The following is a 26,615-nucleotide window of genomic DNA, read 5'->3' on the forward strand; positions in this document are numbered from 1 at the left end:
TTTCTCTCTCCCTCTACCCCTCCCCCCTCCAAAAAAAAGTTGTCAAGAAAGAAAAGCAAAATGACTTACAGTGTGAGAGAGTGGTTTTGTCTTAAAATGGCTTTATAACAAAAGGTGGGATGAATTTGAAAATGTGTAGTAATTATACAAGTTTGAGAGGAAGTGAACATTATTTGCTTTGGCTTATTTAAACCACTCTAGAAAATGAGAACTTAAAGCAATTCTGAGCCTCTTCCCGAGTCTCAACCTTATCTGATACTTTGGGATCACTGGTCAGAATCCAGATTGATTCTTCCTAGATTTTCATGAATCTTTTTAACATGAAAAGGTGGGTAGGTATTAAATCAGCAGACATAATAGTATTGCCTGTCCCTTAATTCAGTAGCCACAGCTTTGTCTCCTTTCTTCAGAACTACAGTTGTCAAAAAATTAAAACATCTTCAGATCTTGTATTAGAATCCCCTTTAAGTCTGATGTTACCACGTGTGGTACGTCTTTATTGCTAAAGCAAACTACCCATCATCTTTCTATTACTTGATATTATGAATTTCAATTTCTTTCTTCTATTATCATCCATTGTTGTAATATTCCTTGAACATATACCTAGAGTTACTGTTTTTATGTCTTTGTCACTCCTAATATCTATGTTAGTTCTGGGTCAGATTTTCCTGCTTTGTATGCCTGCTAATTTTGGATTGAATATCACTAATGGTGATTTTCTTTTTTTATCTCAATGGAGCTATATATTTTTGTATTCCTCTAAATATTCTTTTTTAAAAATTTTTAAAAATTTTTTTTAAAGATTTTATTTATTTGACAGAGATCACAAGTAGGCAGAGAGGCAGGCAGAGAGAGAAAGAGAGAGAGAGAGAGAGAGGAGGAAGCAGGCCCACTGCTGAGCAGAGAGCCTGATCTGGGGCTCGATCCCAGGACCCCGGGATCATGACCCGAGCCGAAGGCAGAGGCTTTAACCCACTGAACCATCCAGGCGCCCCTCCTCTAAATATTCTTAAGCTCTGTTTTGGAATGCAGTTACCTGCAAATGGGTCATTTGGGGTCTAGTTTTTAAGATTTGTTAGGTGGGAGCAGAGCAGTGTTCACTGTAGGGCTGACTAGTCTCTCCATCTGAGACTGATACTCTGTAGTATTACAACCCCCCACCACACCCCCGTCCTGTAAATCATGAGGTTTGATTCTGGCTGGTGGGAACTGGTACTGTGTGTGGGCGCTGTTAACTTGGACCCTTTTGGATGATTCTTTCTCCCGCTTCGGGTGGCTCCCCCTGTACATGCGCCAACTGTGCTTAGCTGGATACTCAGAGGACCTCTGGGACCTCCGAAGCTCTCCATCCGTGCAGCCCTCTCCTCTCTGGGACTCAGTCCTAGACTCCAGCAGTCACATCTCCTGGGCTCTGGCTCCTTAACTCAGGGAGCCCACCTTGATTTCTCCTCCTCGTGGCGCAGCTGGAATATTCTGAAGGCTGTAAGCTGGGCCCATAGTAGGCTTCACCTCACTTGTTCCTTTTCCCGCAGGGGTCACTGTTCTTTGTTGCATGATGTCTGGTGTCTTAAAAACCACTGTTTGACAGTTTCTGATGAAAGCTGAGGCCCAAAATGGAAGCGAGTGTACTATACAATAGACACCTACAAAGGTGCTATAGAAACGTGTTAGCAAATTCATTCCTCTAAACAGGCAGTTCTAACTATAAGCTTTCCTAGAGATGATCACTGACCTAACTGTAATTCTCTCCTCCCAAGCTAATGTGTAGTACAGCCCACCTAAAAAGTGATAAAAAGGTATGTTATACTGACTTTATCAATAATGATACTCTTTGAGGACAGTACAAAAGTGATCTGTGTTCTGGATGAGGAAGATAAGCATATTGTTGGCCAGTAATTGTCAATGTCATGATAACACTCAGAAATGGTAGATTTATAACCCATTAAAGTTGATCATCTCTCCTGGGCAATAACTGGGATCTTTTTTCCTATGAAGAATTCATGACTAAGGTAAACTGCTCTTTAGGGCTCTTGGTTGGACTGTTTCAAGACTGATGCCCTGGTACCCTCAACTGACTATCTCCTTACGAAGAGTCCACAAGGAGAGATCCTGTGGGGGTGAGACAAGTCGAGGAGGCTTTTACCAGCCTGCTAGAGCCCTCAGCTCTGAATGGACACACTCCAATAAACTTGGCCCTGAATGCCATCTGATAGTCTCATCCCCATTACCGACACTTCTACGGTGGATATTGAGCCTCTTAAACCTCTGAAAGACTTGCAATCCTTGAACTCCCTACTTCCCCAAAACCCTGTATAGGACTCTGCCTGAGCAACAAAGCTCTTCCTTACCAGAGTGAGCATTAAACTCAGCTTTATCTTTTTATATCAGATGAGTGGGGGGCTCTTCAACCTCTGAGTGTCTTAATTTTGATGTTCTCTCCAGTTTCACAATTGCTCACTTGATTTAGGTCCTGATGGCCTCAGTAGCTGCCGTGGTTTGAGCACTGATTAACCTAGGTATTATGGTGATCCAGACTTACTGTGTGCAATCCACCATTCTGTGTCTGAAATAAGAAAAATCTCAATTTATTGCTTGCTCTAGTAAGGAAGAGCTACATTGGTCAGGCATATTTCCTGGAGCAGAGCAGACTGCCATCCACAATAGTTTGCTTTGTCAATGTCCAAGGAAGCTGTAAATACAATGTCTGTTGTAAGAATAGACATAGGGGTGCCTGGCTGGCTCAGCTGGTGGTGTGTGTGACTCTTGATGATGAGTCTAAGCCCCACACTGGGCCTAGAACTTACTTAATAAAATACAGACTAGAGATCTCATCTTATTAAAGATATTCTGGTAATTATCTAGCTTAAAAGGGTATACATTTGTATGACTGGATAAGTTTTTAACATTTTCCAAGTGATTCCAGTTCCAGGGATTATCTGCTTGACATTAGGATATTTTGTTTCAAAGAAATGTCCTAGTCTGTCATTTGGTTGCCATATCATCTAGTACCTCACTGAGTGCTTTTTGATAGAATGTACTTAGAAAAATAGCCAAGTATCATGCAACGGCATCTCCTATCATACAACAAATTAATATAAATTTATTGGGTGGAAAATGGGGGGAAAGGACAAATAAGATGGGGTGGTTCTGTACTGATACCAGCAAGTTCATAATACGAGAAACTCAAGTCCAAAATCTTCAGCCCACATCAAAGACTTCATGTTCTGATGACGGCGGGAAAGGCCAGCCCAGGACGCTGGGCGCAGGAAATCATGGCGGTGTAGCTCTAGATGAAGCAGCGCCTCCCTCCGTCAAGGACATCACTTTCTCTCAAGTTCAGAATGACACTTCTTGGGCACAAGTTTAAGATTCTGTTTATTCTCCCATCGGTGTAGAGCAGACTGGCCGGATGCGACATCGTGCCTGTTACCGTGGTCCTGTTGGAAGGAAAACAGACCTAACACTGTTCCCAACTACCTGCAGAGCCGAGGACATGTTCTGTCTCCACGAATATAATCTACTCATCAAGGTGAGTGGTTCTAATCTAGACAGTTTGGGAGATGGGCGACTCTTTTTTTAAAATTTCTTTTCAGCGTAACAGTATTCATTGTTTTTGCACCACACCCAGTGCTCCATGCAATCCGTGCCCTCTCTAATACCCACCACCACCTGGTGCCCCCAACCTCCCACCCCCCGCCCCTTCAAAGCCTTCAGATTGTTTTTCAGAGTCCATAGTCTCTCATGGTTCACCTCCCCTTCCAATTTCCCCAACTCCCTTCTCCTCTCCATCTCCTCTTGTCCTCCATGCTATTTGTTATGCTCCACAAATGGGCAACTTTTAAGGAAGAAATTCTTTTGTTTTTCTTGCAGTTTAGAGAAATCTCAAGATTAGTGGGAAGAGTAGCCGTGTGAAGAGAGAAGTTCTGCGGTGAGAAATCTGAGAAGGGACAAATCCAGAATTGCTGAGGACAGCCATGTCTAAGCACCCTACCTCTTCCAGCCACCTGTCTTCTCGGGGAAGCCTCTGCAACCGGTTTTTTGTCAGCTCAAGTTGGAGGCCGTCAAACCTACACTTAAACCAGCGATGAGCTTCTTCCAGGTTAGCTGTTATCTGAACAGAAAAGTCTTATCAGTAAAAATCACAATGAAGAAAGCTCTAAATTTTCTGTGTATTAGTTCCAGAGACTTTTTTTTAACCCAGACGTTAAAGGACCCAGATTCCAAGTGCAAGGTCCTTCTGCACCTCCCGACGGGAGTGACTTCTGAAGGCAGAGCTGAACGCGCGCAAGCCTGCTGCTTCCCTGCATTCATGGATACTTCCTGGATGTGAACGGAAGGAAGAGGACCCAGGAGGCAAATAGAGCGAAAAGAACAAGACGGCTCTGCCGAGGAATATGGTAGTTCAAACCACAGTTTGAATTTTTGAGCTCTGTTCTCTAAGATTAAATCGTTCTCCAAAGTCCCTGCACTAGATCTTCCTTTTGGGCTTTAAGAAAGTAATTGAATTAGTAAAAGAGTGGACTAGCTTAGTGTAACTTGCGTTCTTTTAATTTCCTTTATCATCAAAATATTTTATGCTTTGGCTCCTAAACACAAACTTCCAAACTACCTTTGTTAGACTTAAACAGTCCTTCTAGTAATCTGCCTTTGCAGATGATCCGAAATCAGTATTCGTTTATTTGACAGATATTTACTGAGTACCTGTATGTGCCTGGCACTTCTGTATGTATCTGAGTTACTTCAGTATTTTAAGGTAAAGCTGACAGGCTTTAAGGTTATATAAAAGTTGCTTCAAAAGAGCTCCAGAACATATCCTCTAGAATAAAAAGTAAAATGATTTTGAAGTCAGAGAGAGAGAGGTGTATTTCTCTCTTGCCCGGGAGAAGGCAAGTCCTTGAAAGCAGGGGCGTCCTTGGGCTCGGTTCATCCTGTGTCCCCTCAACTAGTCCAGTGCCCACCATAGGATAGGTCCACAGTAAATGTGTGGGACTAGGTATTTGTCCCAGATTAGCCAGGTCCTTGTGTGGGTACAAAATAATGAGGTAAGAAAATAGAGCTCCCCTTGGCATTAAAGCTTTAGAAAGCAACAAAGCTCAAGTACTTTGTATATCCTCCTAATGCCAGCGACACTCTCACCGGCCCCTCAAACCCAACCCCACATTTCTCTAGCATTCTTTACCAGGGATGGAGGGAAAGATGCTAGAAATGGCCCCTACATCATGTCACCTTTTGCACCGTGAATGAGAAGGGAGGTACTATTTAGTGAAACTTACTGAGTCATCTACTGCATAACAGATTAGTAAGTCTTACTATCCTGACTTTTCGAGATGTGGTAATTGATGAGTTAAAGTAAATGTCACTTCCTCAAGGGCACAGCAAGGGTCACAGCTGGCGTCAAACTCATGAGTCTGTAGTCCTTTGGCTACACCACTCTGATAGCCATTGTCGAATGGCTATAAAAAGGACAAATCATGACCAACTGTGTCATCACTGTGATACCTCTGTTTTCTTAACTGGACATTAGGACTGGTTGTGTCACACAACGAATTCCATAGGTCCTTTCCACCTCTAAAAAATGTATGATTTTAAATACTTTCAAAAAGGTCAGTTTAAGATTAGAGAAAGCAAATTCGCAAATTCAAAGGGCCCACGAGCGGTACCTGGCTGCATCAGTCGGAAGAGCAAGCCTCTCTCAATCTCAGGGTGGTGAGTCTGAGCCCCATGTTGGGTGGAGAGATTAAATTAAAATAAAACTTAAAAAAAATAGGGCCTACTTTACATTTCTAGTTATTGGCTGAACAAAGAGCTTGCCTTTCTATCAGTGGTGTCAAGCAGTAGTTCGTTAAAATCTACCCACACGCTGGTCCTCCTGACATTTAGGGGCAGAGACTTGGACTTGGCTTAGTCAGTATTTCAGTATTCTTTTATCAGGAGGCAGAATCCCAATCTAAAAATTATTCTTCATAGTAGACATTAGGCTTAGTTATTGGTTCTTGCCTGTGACATTCCTGGAACTATGTCCGTGAAGGATGTTACCTTGACTGGGTGTGGCTTACCTGTTCTGATTCTACACTGGCTTCTTTCAGTTTATGCTCTGTTGCCTCTTTACATTTCCTTAGGTGTCTGATCGTTTCTTCCAGTTCCTGAAAATGTGATATGAAGATATTTACAAATTCCCAATATACCATATGGAACAAAAAGCTTCCATATTGTAATAAATGGGCAACCACAATATGAAAGCGTGATGAGGTTAGACTTTGTAACTTCAGGTGCTACCAACAGGTAAGACCCACGCTGTTGCGGTCAGCAGTACACCTAATGCATCTCCGATTTTGATTTTACGTATCCTCCTGAAGAGGAAGCGATTAATTATCTCCTTCCAGAACCGAAGGAATGCTTTTTCATGGCAGACAGTGTCTGCTGGAAGGCAAGAGCCTGACGGTCTCTTGGAGTCCCTACTCCGCGACAGAATGTGGTGCTTCCGGAGGCTGGGTACAGCGGCAAGTCCCATCACAGTAGCGGGTGATCTGAGCTTCCGGGAAGAACCAAGGGGTAGAAAGTTCCTAAAGGACTGTGAAATTCAGTTTGGATGTCTTAGGAACCAGTATTTGGCGCAGCGAGCTTCGGCTGTTAAGAATGAATCTTTTATAAACTGAAAACTGGGAACACGTGGCACACTCAAAGCTACAGGCTTCTTCCTCTCGCAGGTTTATGTTTCTTTAATAGAATCTAGAAAACCGAGGTGCTCCGCTGCTGGGCTGCTCGTCGCTGAAGGACCCCGAAGGGCCTCTCACCTGGCACCGGCTCTCCAGGTCCTGCCTTATTTTCCGCTCCGCCTCGAGGCGCAGCTCCTGCTGCTTGTTCCGCGCCGAGGTCTCGTACTGGCTCTTGGCCAACAGCTGCATCTCCTTCTGCAGGTTGGTCATTTCAGACACGAACTTCTGGATGCTCAGCGACTGGTGGGGCACAGAGAGGGAAGCAGTCGGTGAATGGGTCGGAGTCTGAGAATTTTAGGTGCATGGTAAACACATGGAGTTTGTGAAAGTCTTCTACCTGTTCATAATTTTTTTTCTGATATTGATCCTTAATTAACTCCATTTGCCTCAATTCTGTTTCTATTTGCTGAAAGTAAATGTGGAAATAACATAGAAAGACGATCAGTAGAAAAACTGGCTTGCTCTTTTCGCCTATGGGGTGACAGAGAGAATCCCACATGAGACCCACAGTTCCCGGCTCCCGCTGGGCCCTCCTTCCCGTCTGGCGCACTGACCCTAAAACAGCAACGTCCTGTCACCAGGGAGGGGGCAGACGGGGAGTTAAAGGGACTTGGCAGCTAAACAGAAACCACACACTTACACAGCAGCATCTTGCTGGAAAGAGAGTACCCCCCCCCCCCCAGGCGTCTGCCCACGACCCAGGTGCAGCTGTCATCCCCAGAGAACACGGGTGCTGTCGGGACTCGGGGACCGCCTTCACCGGGGCCCACCACCTGCCTGGGTCCTCTCGGACACTAAGGAAGTGAGGGGAGAAGGAGCGCGCCTCATACAACCTTCATCCGCTCTACATTCTGAGTATTATTCGCCTTAGTCGACAAGTGGAGCTTAATTTGGGCCTTTTGATTCTTTATTTTCTCCTTGCTACTGTTCACGACCTTCTCGAGCTCCGTCAGCTTCTGCCGCAGCTCTCGGTTGGTGCGGGTTACCTCCACTGATCTGAAGTTGGCTTCATCGAGGGCCTTCTTCAGCTGTGGAACACGAAGGGAAAAGTCCATCATTTTCAAACTTCCATTTAGGAAGAGAAGCTGATGATTAGGCCCATCTTTGTGTTTAGTTCCCTTTGGGCCTTTTAAAGACGAGGGTAAGCGAGGCGATGATGATGATGTCTGCTGAGGAACGGTGGCGCAAAACTCTAAGTTGTTTTCATCTTTTTTTTTCCATAATTTTTAACATTAAACACAATCTTTCCTAGAACAGATATAGACAACGTAAATACATGTTCATCATTTGCTTTTAAAGAGCAGGACTTTGGATTCCAATCTAAGTTCACATCTCCGCTGTAGCACTTATTCGCCGCGTAATTTGGGATAGTTGACTTCCCTGACCCTCGGGGTCATCAATGGCAAAGCACACAAATGACTTATCTCTGGGGACTCTGAGTTGAACAAGATAAGGCAGAGAAAGAAGGGGAGCCTGGCACACTTGCTCAGCTTTCAGCTTTTCTCTTCCTCCTGCTTGTGACCTCATGTCTGGAGAACTGAAAATTAGAAGGTAATTTATACAAATACTTGCCCGTTACTACCACTGCATAGATTTTTATAATACTGCTTTCAGTTTTAAAGATTTTAATAAGCTTGTCTAGTGGAAAAATGGCATAGAGATTACTGTTAAAAACAAGACAATAGCCCTCAAATGGAGTCCCTTACGCTAAGCCACACGTCACCAAACCAAGACTGAGTGAGTTTTGGCTTTCCTAGAAATGAACCCTTAAATGAGTCCTTCAGGACTTGCCTGATGAGCGCTGGCTGGGTGGTCTGCCCGATCCCGGCATCCTCTAAAGCAAAGAAACTTTGCAAAAAGCAGCTTTAGTACAACTTGTTCCTGCTCCCTTCTGCCTAAAAAGCCTTCATTTCGTACTGTTCCTTGGAGATCTCTGCTAGAGCGGATAATGCCCAACTTGAATCAATTTTTGTTCAAATAAACTCTTAAAAGATAAACTAAAGCTTGGTAAATATTTAACAGATCTGGTGTCAGAAGAAAAAAAGGAAGGAGAGCAACGGGCCCCAGGAGCCAGCAGCAAGCTGCTGTAGGTACCCATGGCGCCCCCTGCTTCCTGGATGCTTCTGGACATCGCACTAATCCCTCCTAGAGCCTCACCCGGCAGCTTCGGTGTTAGCAGCTGTCAGACTTTGAGCCTTTCTTTTTCCGGACTGGATCCAGAAACTGACTAGAGTTGTACTGTTTCTGATCTAAAATCAAACTGAGTCCAGAGTTGGAGCGGGTCCAGTGTGAGGCCTCAGGTGAGTACAACTTTAAAGCTGAACAGAGAATTCTGAATTACAGTGGCTGCCAGGGAGAACTTTCAACCTAAGTAAGTTTATCCATGTGTATGTAAGGTACTCTAGAGGAGCAAGGCCAAGCACTTACAAAAGGCAGAAGGAAAATTACTATTTTTCATCCTCTGTGGTGACTAGAGGGAGACCTACTGGACATGCCCACTTGCCCAGAGCCTACAGCTAGGATCTGGAAAACTAGCAGAAGCTAGCAAAAGGTGACAATTCTCACGAAAGTTGACTCTCTCAGATGTCCATCGATGGTGCATGGTTGAGAGAGGAAGATAAAATTCCACACCTGTCCCTATCAGATTCGGACTGATAAGGAAAAGATAGGTTTAAGATAATTCTTTGAACTGTAATTGTAACAGTAGGGAGAAATCTTTGATTGTGTCCTGTGAATCTGCTTCCAGGTACTCATCGGTTGTTGATCCTTCCTCTGCTAGGGACAGCTACTGCCTTCTTGTTGATCTGGTTTTGTGTCCTGAGAACTTGACTAGGCAACCATCAAGTCAGAGGCTCTAAAAATTTGGTTGGCCAGGAACCTACTGACTGGTGCCGGCTGGGACATTTCTCTTGGTTTTCTTTGGGAGTGGTTCTGGAACTTGGGTGAGGATTATCTTTTGTGCCCTCTGAGGGGACCTCTCTTACATCCATGGGGTGGGTAGTTCAATACTACTAGGAGTATTTACTGTTTGTCCTGGCTCAAAGCTGGTGAGATATCTGAAAGGATTTAAAGGAGTTCTATTGGGGTGCCTGGGTGGCTCGGTCAGTTGGGCGTCTGCCTACGGCTCAGGTCATGATCCCAGGGTCCTAGGATCAAGTCCCACATCGGGCTCCCTGCTCAGTGGAGAGTCTGCTTCTCCCTCTCCCACTGCTTGCTGCTTTGTCTCCTCGTGTTCTCTCTGTATCTTTCTGTCAAATAAATAAATAAAATCTTAAAAAAAAAAAAAAGTAGCTCTACTGTCAGAAGATGAGCAAATTCAGAGCCTGACAAACTTCACAGTTCCTTTCCTCTCTCTGCCATGATGAAGGTATTTTCGGTCAATAGCAGTTCCCCTGGTCAGTGCCGATACTCTGGGTCTGACGGAGGCTGGGGGAAAAAGTCTGCCCCTCAGCTAAAATGAAACTACATACCTAGAGAGAGAAAGAGAAACATTCTAAAGTCTCTATGGAAGGATTTACTAAAATAGTCCAAAGACACACAGCTCTCTCTAAATCCAGAACATAGGCATCTTTTAATTTCCATCTTAGTGGAAGATCTCCCTGATACAAAGAAGCAAATCAAAGATCAAGTAGTTGGCTGGGTGGGTCAGTCTGTTTAGCATTAAAGGTTGTGACCCAATCACTTGAGAAATTAAAAACCATTTGTCTTGTAAATCAAGTATCCAAGAACAGAAATTCAGCTCTAGAACAATTCACAGCCCACCTGTCTTTTTTACCAATCCCCCAAACACCTAATCCCTCTAAGGCTTGCAGATATTGTAAAAGATCTGGATTTAGGGAACAAAATCCTCCTCGGTACAACATATATTCTTTTTCTGTGACTTTTGAGATGTATGAATTCTATTTGGTGTTCTCCAGGAATGAAGACAATTCTTAGGAGGAAAAGAAAAAAAAGGAAAGAAAGGATATTTTGAAAAGTAGAACCATGAAAAATCTTAAAAGTCTCCCCCACCAATAGGCATTAAAAGCTTTCGCCTGGGGCACCTGGGTGGCCCAGCAGGTTAAACCTCTGCCTTCGGCTCAGGTCATGATCTCAGGGTCCTGGGATCGAGCCCCGCACTGGGCTCTCTGCTTGCAGGGAGCCTGCTTGCCTACCCCCTCTCTGCCTGCCTCTCTGCCTACTTGTGATCTCTCTGTCAAATAAATAAAATCTTAAAAAAAAAAAAAAAAAAAAAGCTTTCGCCTGCATAGGTGATCTTAACTTTATTCCATTTGCCAAAGTCACAGTTTGGATCCAACTGTTCTTCCGTAGTGCGACGCATCATGGTACTTGTCTTAGAACCAAAGTTGTAAAATGGAGCTTGTTAGACCTGTTTGTGTCTGTATGTTTATGTCTTTGAACGCATGTTTAGAGACTCTTTTTCCTACCTTTGAAAGGTATTGCCAAAATGAATCTGTAGAGAGCTCTATTTAACTGGTTTAAAGACAAACAAGTATTTATACACATCAAGTTCACAAGGTCTAGGATAATCATCCACAAATAAAACAACAAACAAGCTACCTTTTACTTAAAATAACCATGTCTTCAGAATTATCAACACAAGTTGGAATGCTTATTTGCCGGGTTTATTAACAGTCAGATAAGCTCATCGACGTCTGCGATAGAGTTTGTCAGCAAGAAAGATCAGGGCTAGGGGCTTAATGTCTCACGAAATATTCACGAGTAATCTAAACATAATTGTTAGAGATGTAGGATAAAATTTTCAGTTTTGGGTAAAATTACCAAATTTTTTGTTAATGAGAAACCTGGAAATTACCCTAAAATAAATTAAATGATGGACACATTGAATATCTAGATTATTTCCAAATAAAATACCAAAACATTAATTACTAAACATAGGTTTATCCACTTTCAGCTTTCTTTTACAGAGAAACTAAAGATATTTGGGTTAATAAACATGTTTTGTGCTAAATTAGAAAGTTTACTAGGACAAAGAATACACTTCTAGAAATTAAGAGATGTATTCATAAACTTGCCAGCCCACAGAATGTTAGTGTAACATACTCCACAATTGGTTATTTCTTAGTTTTCCCTAGGAATAAGGATTCTAAGGGTTAGGGATTCTAGTCAATATGTGTAATTAAAATTACTTCAAAGTGATAAGGGTGAAAGGAAACTGTATGAAAAGTGTCTGCTCCGGATGGAGAAAAAGGAGAAAACATAGAACAAAGTCTTAATGGGTAAAAGAAAGAGTTGGTCTGTGGAAAAGGAGTCTTGAGAAAGGAATTTTGTGTGTGGTCAAGGTGGCTAAGTTAATTCAAGTTTTTAAAGAATAAATTTGGTACAAAATTAGAATTTGGTTTTCTCTTCATTAAATGGACTGAGCTTTCTTGGACTATTGGTCTGTTCTTGATAAGAGGCTGTGAAAGTTTGTTGGTTTGTTTTTGTTTGTTTGTTTTGTTTTAAATTTATTTTTTATTTTCAGCATAACAGTATTCATTATTTTTGCACCACACCCAGTGCTCCATGCAATCTGTGCCCTCTATAATACCCACCACCTGGTACCCCAACCTCCCACCCCCCCGCCACTTCAAACCCCTCAGATTGTTTTTCAGAGTCCATAGTCTCTCATGGTTCACCTCCCCTTCCAATTTCCCCCAACTCCCTTCTCCTCTCTAATTCCCCATGTCCTCCATGCTATTTGTTATGCTCCACAAATAAGTGAAACCATATGATAACTGACTCTCTCTGCTTGACTTATTTCACTCAGCATAATCTCTTCCAGTCCCATCCATGTTGCTACAAAAGTTGGGTATTCATCCTTTCTGAGGCAGGCATAATACTCCATAGTGTATATGGACCACATCTTCCTTATCCATTCGTCCGTTGAAGGGCATCTTGGTTCTTTCCACAGTTTGGCAACCGTGGCCATTGCTGCTATAAACATTGGGGTACAGATGGCCCTTCTTTTCACTACATCTGTATCTTTGGGGTAAATACCCAGTAGTGCAATGTCAGGGTCATAGGGAAGTTCTATTTTTAATTTCTTGAGGAATCTCCACACTGTTCTCCAAAGAGGCTGCACCAACTTGCATTCCCCCAACAGTGTAAGAAGGGAAATCATCAAGATTAGAGCTGAGATCGATGAGGTAGAAACCAGAGATACAGTAGAACGTATCAATGAAACTAGAAGCTGGTTTTTTGAAAGAATCAATAAGATCGATAAACCATTGGCGACACTAATCCAAAAGAAAAGAGAGAAAGCTCAAATACATAAAATTATGAATGAAAAGGGAGAGATCACAACGAACACCAAGGAAGTAGAAACAATCATCAGAAGTTATTATCAACAGTTAGATGCCAATAAGCTAAGCAACCTAGATGAAATGGATGCATTCCTGGAAAACTATATAAACTCCCAAAATTGAATCAGGAAGAAATTGACAACCTGAATAGACCCATATCTAGTAACGAGATTGAAGCAGTGATCAAAAACCTCCCCCCCCCCCCCAAAAGAAAAACAAGAGCCCAGGACCTGATAGATTCCCTGGGGAATTCTACCAAACTTTCAAAGAAGAAATAACACCTATTCTCCTGAAGCTGTTTCAAAAAATTGAAGCAGAAGGAAAACTCCCAGACTCTTTCTACAAAACCAGCATTACCCTGATCCCCAAACTAGGCAAAGACCCTACCAAAAAGGAGAATTTCAAACCAATATCACCGATGAATATGGATGTTAAGATTCTCAACAAGATCCTAGCAAACAGGATCCAACAGCACATTAAAAAGATTATCCACATGACCAGGTGGGATTCATCCCTGGGCTACAAGGATGGTTCAACATTTTTTTTTTTTAACCTTTTAGGTAAACTCCCTGAAAAACAAGGATTTTACATCTTAACAAAATAACTTACTGTGGTTGACATTGTCTTTTACTAGGTTTTTAATTACTTAAAACTGAGAAGATTGGGTTTTCTTAAGAGCTAACTTTTGTTCACAACTATATAACTTTCTGTATTTGCCTTTGAAACTTCCATTGTCATTTTGTTTAAAAAATATTTCATAATAATTTGTGATCTTAGTCAAATGTTTAAATGCTTTGACAATGTCCCCAAATCAAATTCTCAATGGAGCCTTTTTGATCTCAAAGTAACCTTGAGATTTCCCAGAGAATCCCTGAAAAATCTCAAAGGATTTTTGTCTCACCATGTGAAAAAGAGACATGTTAAAACTGATTAGGTGTATTCGGTGTGCTCAGTTACAGGGGGAGCACTGCCAAGTTAGTGATGACAGACCTTGTGTTTGTGCAATGTGTGTCACGAATAGGTGTTCTAGGAACTGTCGGAAATTCCGAAACATCTGCTACGTCCTTTAATCCCAGTTATGAAGTCGCGGTGTATCACAGATAGAACCCAATGTCCTTGTCAATTCTATTATCATTAACTCTCATCAGATCTTTAAACAGCATATTAAAGTCTTCTCATTTATTGACAGCTGTTGTTCTTGGATGCTTGTGCAAAGGGAGATCCCTGGGAAGGACCCTACTATGTACTCTCCAGCACTGACATTCCCGCCAAATTAGAAGATTCAGATTTCACAACTGAAGAAGACTCCATCTGACGTCTGGTCCCGTGTAATTATGTGGTGCGGAGGCCTCAAAATCAAATTAGCTAAGAAGAGAAGTAGCTGACTTTGGGGTAGACTGCTTCCACCTAAGATGTCAGATCAAGAATGTTTCTTTCCATTCTTTCTTCTCTGACCATCCTTTTCCTAATTCTTACACCATGATGGTCTTTAGGATTCATTTGCCCACATTTTGCCTTGCTCTGGCCTGCAAAAATGATGCCATTGCAAAGGGTGTAATCTAGCCGAACACCTGGTAGATTCGCCATGCCGCTGGTCATCCCGTAGTTCTGGCCGTCACACACTTCTGATTTCCGATGCTTCAGTTCCTCTGGGCCCAACTCTGCGCCCCTCTCCATTGTTTCATATTCCCTACACCCCATGGTCAATTTCTCTGCTTCAGGTTAAAAACTCCAAGCCCAGGGAATCTTGCATCCAGGTTCTGGACAAAGAAAGTGACAAAGGCAAGGGGAACTAGAAGAAAATCAGTGTGGTCCACAGACTTAGATTTTACTGATCTCCATTGCTGTCACCTTTCCACAGTTTTGAGCCACAGACTGAAAACTGGACTTAACCAGGAGGCAATCGTGATTCAAAATTAGCTTCCTGGGGCACCTGGGTGGCTCAGTGGATTAAGCCGCTGCCTTCAGCTCAGGTCATGATCTCAGGGTCCTGGGATCGAGCCCCACATCGGGCGCTCGGCTCAGTGGGGAGCCTGCTTCCCCCTGCCCCCTGCCTGCCTCTCTGCCTACTTGTGATCTCTCTCTGTGTCAAATAAATAAAATCTTTAAAAAAAAAATTAGCTTCCTTTGGTAGATCCCTAGTGCCTCGGCTGCCATCAGAAACCTCTCCATAGGGGCACTTGCCTGGCTCAGTGGGTTGGGCTTCTGCTTTCGACTCAGGTCATGATCCCAGTGTCCAGGGATCAAGCCCCGCATCAGCTCTCTGCTCAGTGGGTAGCCTGCTTCCCCCTCTCTTTCTCTGCCTACTTGTGATCTCTGTCAAATAAATAAATAAAATATTTAAAAAGAAAAGAAAAGAAACTTCTCCATAATTCTCCAGAATCTGCTAAAAGCTGCCCAATAAAACCCTTGACTCTGCCTGAACTTGTTCTGGGTAATCGGATATTCTCAGTTGTCTTTCAGCTGCGTGAGGAGGTATTTGTGCTGGGGCCAGTACCCCCTGCGGCACTTAGACTGACACTTCTGGGGAAGCTGAGGCTCCGCTACCTGAGATCGCTGAATGAGCTAGCTGGCCGGCCGGAGAGAGTGACTCCTTCAGCAGAGTCCTTCCCTTGCTTGGCTCTGATCTGGGTCTTGGGGACCAAGGCACATTGGGAATTACCTGCTTATAACGATCACAGCAGTCTCCCCCAAGTGTGCTGTGTGCTCTTAAAACCTTGAAATGCACGTTCATCATTGCTAACCACAAAGCAAATGATCTAAGACAGTTGGGTAATCTGTCTGATAAGATCCCTGCCATCCCCCAGAGGAGAGTAACTTGTTCTAATCAACCTGCTTTTTAGCCTAATACATCTTACTCCCACTCTTGGCTGTCTCTGAAAGCCTTTCCTCTCATACGGCTCCTGGAGCTCTGCTAGATTGGGTACTACTGTGACTGGAACTGAGTTTTGCTCAGTTAAACTCTTAAAATGTTTAATATGCCTCAGTTTATCTTTTAACGTGGCTTAAATCATTTTATAGAACTCCTTTCCTCTTCCAGTGCCCTTAAAGCAGTGCCGCTGGGTTTTCCGGAAGAGGTGGCAGCAGAGAAGGGAGAAGGTGGCGCTCAGGACAGCAGCTGGCGGTGTCTGACCCGCTAAGGTTATCTGTAGCTTTTCTTTCTCACGACCTCTTTCCTTCAGAGCCTGTCTCGGCGCCCCAGTGCCGGCCTTTTTATTTACATTCTACTATTACCTCAGTCACAACTTCGCCAAAACTGGGTAAGCCCTACCAATGATCACTTACTTCGTCCTTACTATGTCTGGGCACTGTGATAATTACATATATTTTCCAACTTTAAAAAAAAACAAAAACAAAACCCTGGAAAGCAGTTCATGACTGAGGAAAGAGAGACTCTGAAACTATCCGCAGTTAATTAACACCCTGTTAATAAGAGGCAGAGCCGGGACTCCTGAGTGGTGCACACCAAGCCCGCCCCGCTGCGAACGCCCCCGACGTCACCCACTCACTCTCCCCTGGGTTTCCCACCAGTGCAGTCTGCAGTGGTCCCTGTTAAAAGGGTTTAAATCCTGTAAGTATTCTGACAACTATGTCTGATTAAAAGTGCCTTTAATTTCAGTGTACCTTTTTGTTTCCCTTTATAATGTTTTAAAGTTTAGTGCTTGTAATATACAAATTTTCTAAAAGATCTCTGTAAATTGCAGTTGCTAAATACACCAAATTTGGCAAAATATAAACCTGTAGACCAGCCACTCTAAGCAAGTCTTGGAGTTATTTTAATTCCTCTCTCCCTTTTGTTCATGATAGAACATTTAGTGTCTGATGATGATTCTTCTTTACTTTCTTTTTTTTAAGATTTTATTTATTTATTTACTTATTTATTTATTCGTCAGAGAGAGAGAGAGAGCACACGCGTGCACAAGCAGGCAAAATGGCAGGCAGAGGTGGAGAGAGAAGCAGGCTCCCTGCCGAGCAAGGAGCCCGATGTGGGACCTGATCCCAGGACCCTGGGATCATGACCTGAGCCGAAGGCAGTGGCTTATCCCACGGAGCCACACAGGTGTCCCTGTTTGATGATTTTTCTATTAAAATACCTTTTTGATTTAATTGTTCTCTATTTTCAACGGAACCATGTTGCTTGGCACTAATCTTCGAAAGCCCAAAGTTACTGTTGTAGTTTTCTGGGGTCTACCTGCCTCCAGTTTCAACTCTTCATTCTTGCCTACTCTCCACTACCACCAGACTCCCCTTCCTAAAATCGTTCTTACATCATACTTGCCCATTTCTTAGAAAGCCACTGAACTCCATTTTGACCTGAAAGGTAACCTCTAACATTCTGACAGTCAAAATCAGCTAGCAGAGGGTACCATCTAAGCTACCCACGCTTTCTCAGACATTTCCCAAAGTCTTGGCTCTGATCAGGAGAAAAAAAACCTTACTCATTTTCCCACATGTCCTCTTCATTTTTGTAAATAAGCTTGGGTCACCCCCTTACACTGGGCGTCCTGGCCCTGTCAGCTCTGCCTGTCGTGTACTTGTTTCCCCTCCTCTGTCACCCAGCCCTGACTCTGAGTTCCTTCGGAGTTGTACACGGCCGCTACTTACTCAAGAAATGTCCCCTGCTGTTTGCCCTGTTTATCTCCTGTAAAGAGTGGAGATCACAATTCAATACGGGTCACATAGTGCATGGCAGAGCATGGACCATACGTGGCTCTAAGAAAAGGTGAATGAGTGACGGTGCTAGCCAAGGAGTTGAGGGGACAGATGATTTGATGTCTGCCCAACGGCCAGCCACTTCCTTCCTCTGTCCCTGTTACAAAACTCTCACTGAGACACTCCTTCGCTGGGCAGAGAACCATCTATCAGAAGCCTCTTGTGTTTTGATTTATGAAGAGCACAGAGACGGCTTTATCTTGGAGGGACCAGAAGGACAAGAGCAACTGCAACTCTGCTTAGAACTCCTGTAACTGGTTCTGCTCTCGGAAGGCACTCATCTAGAGCGACACTTGTCACCTGACTACATACCTCAGTCATTTCCCGTTGTGCTGCTTTCTTGGCCGCTTCTCTCTCAGTTTGAAACTGCTTTCTTAGAGCTTCTATGCGTTCAGCGTGCATTTCTGCTTCCATTTTGGATTCCTCAGTCATTCGTTCTCTGTTTTGGGGGAAAAAAAGTCACCCTGAGAAATCATCTTTAGGAGGCAAGGAAGGCCTGGAGGGGAACGTGCAACTATCCAAAAGGTGTGATTTACAAACAAGACGCAGATCAGGCACCAGGTGAACCACACTGGTCTGGAGCCCATTAAGAGCAGGGGAAGAACACGTTTTCCTATAGCATGAAAGGCCAAAGAGTCATTCAGTGTAAAGACACCCAGCTCAAAGAGTGAGACACATACTCTTGTCTTAACCAATAAACCAGCCAGCAACATTCTCTGGCTTATTTCTTGAGCCAATAACATTTCCCTAGATTCTAGAATTTGCATGATCATTAATTAGAAAACATACTTTCTCAGCTTTAATTGATGCCTTTTGTCTATCGGTATGTTCACTACCTGAACTGCATAAAGACCTATGTGAAGACTGCACTTCCCCAGGCTGAAGATTTTCATGGAATGTCACTTCTATCCCAGCCCTATTCACCTAGGTGCACTTTACAAAAACAAAACAAAACAAAACAAAACAAATCGAGGGCCTTCCCTGAACTTGGTGGATCTGACCTAATTTCAGGCCCAAAGGAAAACAATGGTTCAGGGTTTGTCTGGGTAACTCATCCCACTCCTAGAAGGGGTTATTCCCATCCAGGCTGTTGCTATTCCTTCCCCAGATCATGCTTCGGAAGGACACATCAGCTTTTGATAGGAAAGGGTTGGCAGGAACGTGAAGTTTTGGTTCAGCCTTCACATGGCGAAGCAGCTGGACATGAGGTGAGGGGAGAGCGGACAAGGAGATCCGGACAAGCGTCCCCCAGCCGGCGCGGCCTGCTCGGGCCGCCTCGTTCCCTGTCACAGCTCTGCTGGGAGCTCCAGTTCCAAGCGGAAGACGGGCGCGAACTGGTTTATGTAACTGGGCCCGACTTACTCTCCCAGAGGCTCTTCCCTAATTTCACTGTGACTATCCTGCCCTTACTTGAAGGTTTCCAGATTTTGTCGCTCAAGTTCATTGTTTTCCAATTTCTCTTGGATATGATCGAGCTTTGTTTGCAGATGATTATTTGTCTGAAGAGATTGTTCCAGGCTCAAAGCCAGTTTCCTGTTGTCTTCTCTAGCTACATCTAGAGCTTTCTGTAGAGGCTCCATCTGAAAGAGGGAAGGCTCTTTTCAATTCCACTATCACAGATGCAAGAAGTCTGTAACACTGTATATGCATTCCTTACACTTTATCATCAGGGGCCATTGACACGATAATTATGGAACCAGAACCAAAGATTCCAGCTGCCTGCAATATACACGTGAGAACTGACTGCAGACCACGCTTAGGAGACTCTCAGAAGGTGATGGGGAGAGTCTGCTTCCTGATTACCAGTGAGCTCTGAAAAATTGAGCCGACTTAATTTTTAATTTTAAACTGGTTAAATTCCCCTTTCTGATCTGTGGTGTCATTGCCTAGAGTGAGAAGAGCAAGTCCCTGTATGTCCTTCCAGAAAAAGCTTATTTATATGAAAGACCCCTTTTTAATACATGCACATATATGTTGAGATACATTCATGAGTGCATACACCTGTGAACACACACATGTAAATGTGTCTCCTTTTTCACAGCGGGATCACTTCAATGACTTCTGACTGAAGTTTCAAGTTATTCTCTGACACTTTAACTTCTGCAGTCATTTATGCATTAATAAATAAAAAGGAAACCATATAAGTAAGAGAATTAGGCATCCCTGTGGTCCTGGTTTGCCCATAAATGAACCAATGAAAGGCTGCAGGCCCAATTCTCATTTGTGACCCAAACTCAGACTTGGATGAAAAAAGAAATTTCCCTGATTATTTTACTCCATTTTCCTAAAAAGAGCAGTAGCCCAATAAAACAAAACTATCACCATTATCATCTATTAAAAAAGTGGCCTTTACCTCACTGTTGTGCTGGGCGTCGACAACCAGCATCCTGGCTTGCCACTGGTCCACTTCCGCCTCCAGCTTCTGCACCCTCTGCTGATTTAGAGCCCTACGGATGGACAGCACAGGGAGAGTGACTGCAGAAGAGAACCGTCTAGGAATGGAATGTTCTAGATGCCACTGGGAGTTACTCTCTCACTGAGAGGGCACTCTTCCAAGAAGCTCAAATAGCATATATGGTAAAGTGGAGATGCTCAGGGTATCTGAGACTTGGCAGCTTCAGCTTCAAGTTAAGAAATTAAGGTCCTAGAGATGGAAAATTGGTCCCAGCTATGAGTCAATTTAACTTGATACATTAAACTGTCAATACTTATTAATGACTAACTTATGAGCTGGTAATTTTAACATACATACATACCACTAGTACTAGATATACCCCCTCTAGATAGATGGGCCTGCTGTTGACATTCTGCTTCTAAATACAACTCCTGGGACACCTGGGTGGCTCAATGGGTTAAAGCCTCTGCCTTCGGCTCAGGTCATGATCTCAGGGTCCTGGGATCGAGCCCCGCATCGGGCTTCCTGCTCAGCAGGGAGTCTGCTTCCCTCTCTCTCTGCCTACTTGTGATCTCTGTCTGTCAAATACATACATACATACAACTACCTAGAATTTTATTGTGAATGGTAGGCAACTTTTACTGTCATCCCGGTAACTTTTTAAGTTCAGAGGTAACATACATTTATAGTATGTAAAAAATAAAGATAAGTACAATGGAGAATATAAAACTGGCACCTGTTCCCCCAACACTGAGGCTATATGCACAACTAATATACACATTACAATATATTTAAGAGAACTTACTAAACTCAAATCATTTGTTTATTAACATCAAGGGGAAATTTGTATGCAACTTGAAACATTCAAAGAAGGAATTTACTTATCAAACATGACTCAAAGTAGTTCTTGGAATGATTCCTCTAAAATTATTAATCTTTAAATAGGACACCAATATAGAAGTAATTCAAACTCAACTAGGCACTTAGCTTTAATTATTTTGACTAGACAATTATTTTTTTTAATTTTTAATTTTTTATAAACATATATATTTTTATCCTCAGGGGTACAGGAGGACTACACAATTATTATTCCGTAGACCCCAGAGCAGGTTTAAATGGTATAGAAATAGAAAGGGTAAGGCAGCAATATAGCACACAAACTTCTAGAATACATACTCCTTTACACCATTACAAAATATGGGAATTTTGGAATCTTTGAAGATCATGTTTATTTCTAATTCCAGATTCTCCCTAATTTTCTAGATCTTTATTTTTTTTTATAATACTATGTTTTATTGAAAGCATGTCTACATTTCACTATTTCTGAAATGTAAAGCTAAAATAGAAGACTTTTCGAGTGTAGCACAGAAAAGGGGATGAACTGTCATCCACATTAAGTGAGTATAGAATAGGGAGAGGGAAATATGTCAAACTTTGGGTTGAAATTGGAGGAAAAACCTGTTCAGGACTGAAGGGAGGTCCTTGGTTCCAAACAAAAATCTCCTTGACTAAAGACTACAAATAATTAAGCACATCAGCTTACAAAACTCCACTGGGCCGGGGAGTGGTGAGGATTCAAGGGTGTGGGCTGAGGGGCAGCCCGTGGGCCACACGCATGGCCGGGCTGGAGGCCGGGCACCCCCAGGCCTCTGTGGCTCTGGGCCAGGACCTGGGTAAGAGCAGGTTGGGAAGTCTAGATGCAGAGGTTAGTGCGGTCACCGAAAACCTTGCTCCCCAGTCAAGTTTCTAGGATCCTCAAATGGGTTTGTTCTTGAAAGTGGCTTTGTCCCTTACTATGCCACAGCAGACAGCCACGCGCACAAGGACAGAGTCATCACCTTTCTTTCTTGAGGCCCGCGATCTCCGAGTCCCTCCGGCCCAGCTCTATCTGGACTTTTTCCAGAGCGCCCTGCATCTTGCTGTGGGAGGCCAGCACGTTCTCCAACATGATCGTGACCTTGCAGTTGTCCTCCTTAGCCTCCGCCAGTTGTCGCTGGAAGTTGCCCACCTAAAAGGAAAGGGAGCCAGAAAAAGAGGTTTGATGCTTTCGGGTTACTCAGCGGTGGCTGAGGCCCGTCACTTCTGAGCACGAGGACGGACACTAAGCGTGGCACCGTGCTAAGAGGAATGACTGCAGCCTGTTTTATCTTGTCAACGTCTGAAGTTCTTGCGAGAGCGGCGGCCCCACCACTGCCCTGCCGCGGCGCGCGGACGAGCGGGGACCCAGCGTCGGCAGCTCCCGGCCTCCGGGTGGGGTGGCCCGGGCGGTCTGCGGGGTGAGCTCACGGCGGGGCCCGAACACACGTGTGAAGGCCGCCGGAATGAGCAACATGTTAATAACACGTATGTGGACAGGTCATTGCTACCAAGGTCAGCTGTGTGTCAACAGAGAATGAGGACTTTTTAAGACTGGAATTAAAAAGACACTGGGAGTTAAAGGATGTGTTTTTAAGGCAAACACTTAACAGCTCTTCTAAAACTGTCTTTAGAAAACACACTCCTCCTCTGATCAATCCCCATTCTTGCTCAAGGTAACAAGAAACGAAGGAACAGGACTCGTGGCAGATTTCTCACGCGCCTCGCGTCCGCAACAAGCGCTCACAGAGGGCGGGCGCCTTGCCTTCTTGCTCTCTCTGTCCTCCAGGGCCTCGAGGTCCCCTTTCAACCGCTGACTCTCCTTCAGGGCTGCGTCCCGGCTCCTCATGGCTTGTGAGAGCTCCTCCTCGTTCTTTTCGAGAATGGATTTCACCTTAGGAGAGGACAAGGAAGGACAAATAACTTTTCCAAAGCACTGTAAGTCAGCAATTAGAATAAGACCAGCAATTTGGAAACCAAGCTCAAAATGTTGAATTAACTATACTTAACCACTATAATAAAAACCAGCTTTATGAGCTATTCTTTCCTTTAACGAAAACTACAAAACAATAGCAAAAAATCTGTGTGAATAAACATGAGGAAAGCACAGGCTAAGTGATGAGGGAGACAAGATTATGAAGGTCAGAGGCAAAGTGGGGAAGAAACGGAGTATCATGGAACTGGAAAATAGAACAAATGCAAATCTAACGAAAGCAAAGACAAATAAATACTAAGCAGAGTCCAAAAAAATAGTGCTATAGAAGAAGGCATCTAAATTGGAAGTATTAGTATTTTATATCGCTGAAATACTTTGAGTATATCTACACAATCATTTCAAGTGATCAAATATTTTAAATATTACTTTTTAAAAATGTATTGAAATAACAACATCCATAGGATGCTGTAAAAGTAGTACAAAGAGTCCCGTGCAGTCTTCACCCTGCTTCTAATGGTGCCGCCTTACACTACAGTAGTTCAACATCAAAATTGGGACGCTGCCTTTGTACATTACTGCTAACAGATTAACCGGGCTACAGAACTTCCTCTGCTTTCACCAGGTTTTTGAAACCCTGCATTCATCTGTGTGTGTGCATGCACCGAGCTCTGTGTCCTCTGACCCCACGCACATTACTCCTGTGAACACCGTCACAATCGAGATACAGAACTGCCCCATCGTGCCGCAAAAGAATGCACGTGTGCTGCTTCTCTGTGTACACACGCTCTCCCAACCCCGTCCCCAGGCCCGGGGCAACCAATGATTTATTCCGGACCTCTGTAGTTTTGTCATTTCAAGAATGCCGAACATTTCAACGTAATTAACTTTTGTGTACGTAACACATTCACATTCTCCTTTTTTTGAACAGCATGTCTGAGGTGTGAATGACCCACAATAAGCTGTGTATATCTCGAGCACACAGTTCTGACATCTATTTAAATTCCTGAAACCATAGTCAAGATAATAAGCGTTTCTATCATCTTAAAAGTTCTCGCATGCCTCTGTAGTTCCCCTCCTCTCTCCTTGTTCCCGTATCTCCACGCAAGGCAACTAATCTGTTTTCTGTCACAGTAAATTATTTTCTCTTCTAGAATTTTACATAAGTGCAATCATATCGTGTGTTCTCCTTTTTGAATGGCTTCCTTCACTCAGCGTAGTTGATTCCATCTTTTTCATTATCAGTAGTTCAATCCTTCTATTGCTAAACCGTACTCTGTTGGAGGATCTACCACAACTTACTGACCCATTCACCTTCTGGACCCTTAAGTTGCTTCCAGCTTTAAGCTATTACAAATAAAGCTGCTGTGAACAGCTGTGTACAAGGCTTTGCGTGGTTTTATGCTTTCATTTATCTTTGGTAGATACATAGGAGAGAGAGAGGAATGGTTGGGTTATACACTGTTTCATTTTTAAAGAAACTACCGAACTATTTTTCAGGGGGGTCGGACCATCTGACATCCCCCTCAGCAGTGTGGGACGGTCCCAGTGCTCTGCGTCCTCACTAACATTTGGGATGATCAGTTTTGGGGTTTTACACATTCTAACAGGTGTGTGGTATATCTCACTGTGGTTTTCATTTGCATTTCCCTAACACCTGATGTTTAACATCTTTTCAACTACTTAGTTATCATCCATATATATTTTTTTAGATTTTATTTATTTGACAGAAACAGACAGGGAGAGAGGGAACACAGGCAGGGGGAGTGGGAGAGGGAAAAGCAGACTCCCCCCAGAGCAGGGAGCCCGATGTGGGCCTCGATCCCAGGACCCTGGGATTGTGCCTGGAGCTGAAGGCAGATGCCCAACACCTGAGCCACTCAGCACCCCTTCACTGTTTTCTTCTTAATAATTTTGACAGTTTAATACATTCGGGAGACAAGGCCTTTATAAGAAAAGTGATTTGCAACTAATTTCTCCCAGTCAAGAGCTTATATCTTATTTTTTTAATAGCTCTGAAGAGGATAAGTATTGTATCCTTTTTTTTTTCCTTTATGGATCATGCTTTTGGTGTCAAATCTATCTCTGAGAAGATCACAAAGATTTCCTTCTATGTTTTCTTCTAGAAGTTTTACAGTTTTAGGTTTTACATTTAAGACTGATCCATTTTGAGTTAATTTGTTTTTTTTAAAGATTTTATTTATTTATTCATTTATTTGAGAGAGAGAGAGAGAGAATGCAAGGAGGAGCAGAGGGAAAGGGGCAAGCAGGGCTCAGTCTCACGACACTGAGGTCGTGACCGGAGCCAAAATCAAGAGACAGACACTTAACTGAATGAGCCATCCAGGTGCCCAAGTTAATTTTTACATATGGTGTGAGGTATGGATCATAGACTTTTTGGTTTTGCATGTGGATAGCCAACTGCTCCAAAACCATTTGCTGAAAAGAGCATTCTTTTTGTACCTTCACTTTTGTTGAAAATGAAGCCTTCATAAAATTACTTTGAATAGGTGGCACATTCACATTATTTAGATACAACAGGGTGGGGTGCCTGGGTGGCTCAGTGGGTTAAGCCTCTGCCTTCAGCTCAGGTTATGATCTCCGGGTCCTGGGATCGAGCCCCGCATGGGGCTCTCTGTTCAGCAGGGAGCCTGTTTCCCCCCCTCTCTCTCTGCCTGCCTCTCTGCCTACTTGGGATCTCTCTCTCTGTCAAGCAAATAAATATTAAAAAAATATATACAAAAGGGTAAAGTGAAAAATTTCCAGCCATCCAATTTTCTTCCTCAAAAATAATGCTGCCAATCTGTGATTCATTGTAGAGCAATTCTATGCATTATAAGTGAATATATATATATATATATATATATATATATATATATATACACTCACATATGTATATATATTTTTATCCTCCTACCCCTTTTACTACACAAATATTAAAATACTGCATATACTCTTCTGAACCTTGACTATTTTCACCTAATAATACATATATTCAAACAGTATTTCAAATCATGAATACACCATGATTTATTTAGCTAGTCTCTTATTGATGAAATTCTGTTTGCTTCCAGTCTTTTGCTGTTAACAATACTTCAGTAAGTAATCTTATAAATATGCCATATATAATCTGGTATATCTACAGGATAGAGTCCTAGAAATATAATGGTGAGGTGAGATGATAGATACTAAATTATCCACCCCCCCCCACAAGAAGTCGTAACATTTTACACTTCCAACAGCAACAAAACCCAGTATCTTTTATCCACATCTTCTTCAGTATTATTATACTTCCTTAAAACTTTTCACCTGTAACATCTGAAATACTTCCTCTTTAAGGACCCAAGAATATTACAAAAGATGCCAACTAAGACTCTAAAAATGTCCTGGATTTTGTTCTAGAAATGGACTCAGGAAAGAATATAGTTTTTATAATTTTACCAGTGTTTTTAAGATACATATGAAAAGGCCCTAGCAGAAATGTTTACAGAAAAGATCTAAATAGTAATCAACTCGGGGCACCTGGGTGGCTCAGTGGTTTGGGCTGCTGCCTTCGGCTCGGGTTATGATCTCAGGGTCCTGGGATCGAGCCCCGCATCGGGCTCTCTGCTCCGCAGGATGCCTGCTTCCCTCTTTCTCTCTCTCTCTCTCTGCCTGCCTCTCTGCCTACTTGTGATCTCTGTCTGTCAAATAAATAA

At 43.1% G+C, this 26,615-nt stretch overlaps 1 protein-coding gene and 1 non-coding gene across 13 annotated transcripts in view; one reads left to right on the plus strand and one right to left on the minus strand.

Annotated features, from left to right (window-relative positions):
* Positions 1-3,072: 3,072 nt before the first annotated feature.
* Positions 3,073-26,615, minus strand: part of CCDC150 (coiled-coil domain containing 150) — a 78,710-nt gene continuing 55,167 nt past the window's right edge. For 7 of the 12 annotated variants that reach the window (XM_059168529.1, XM_059168533.1, XM_059168534.1 and 4 more), the window contains 11 exons: positions 22,750-22,878; positions 21,968-22,137; positions 20,088-20,181; positions 19,145-19,314; positions 18,047-18,173; positions 7,550-7,744; positions 7,054-7,122; positions 6,795-6,956; positions 6,057-6,143; positions 3,992-4,111; positions 3,073-3,457 (listed from right to left, as the gene is read on the minus strand). In XM_059168529.1, coding sequence (XP_059024512.1) covers positions 3,287-3,457; positions 3,992-4,111; positions 6,057-6,143; positions 6,795-6,956; positions 7,054-7,122; positions 7,550-7,744; positions 18,047-18,173; positions 19,145-19,314; positions 20,088-20,181; positions 21,968-22,137; positions 22,750-22,878 — 1,494 coding nt within the window. In that variant the 3' untranslated portion in view covers positions 3,073-3,286. Of the gene's footprint in view, positions 3,458-3,991; positions 4,112-6,056; positions 6,144-6,794; positions 6,957-7,053; positions 7,188-7,549; positions 7,745-18,046; positions 18,174-19,144; positions 19,315-20,087; positions 20,182-21,967; positions 22,138-22,749; positions 22,879-26,615 lie in introns of those variants that run through there. The other 5 variants (XM_059168532.1, XM_059168528.1, XM_059168537.1 and 2 more) reach the window with 3 other exon arrangements.
* LOC131828437 (small nucleolar RNA SNORD56) lies at positions 10,070-10,140 on the plus strand. The gene has a single exon (XR_009352443.1). It is a non-coding gene; the product is annotated as a small nucleolar RNA SNORD56 (small nucleolar RNA).

The sequence above is a fragment of the Mustela lutreola genome, chromosome 3 (genome assembly GCF_030435805.1).
Source record: "Mustela lutreola isolate mMusLut2 chromosome 3, mMusLut2.pri, whole genome shotgun sequence".
Taxonomy (NCBI): Eukaryota; Metazoa; Chordata; class Mammalia; order Carnivora; family Mustelidae; genus Mustela; species Mustela lutreola.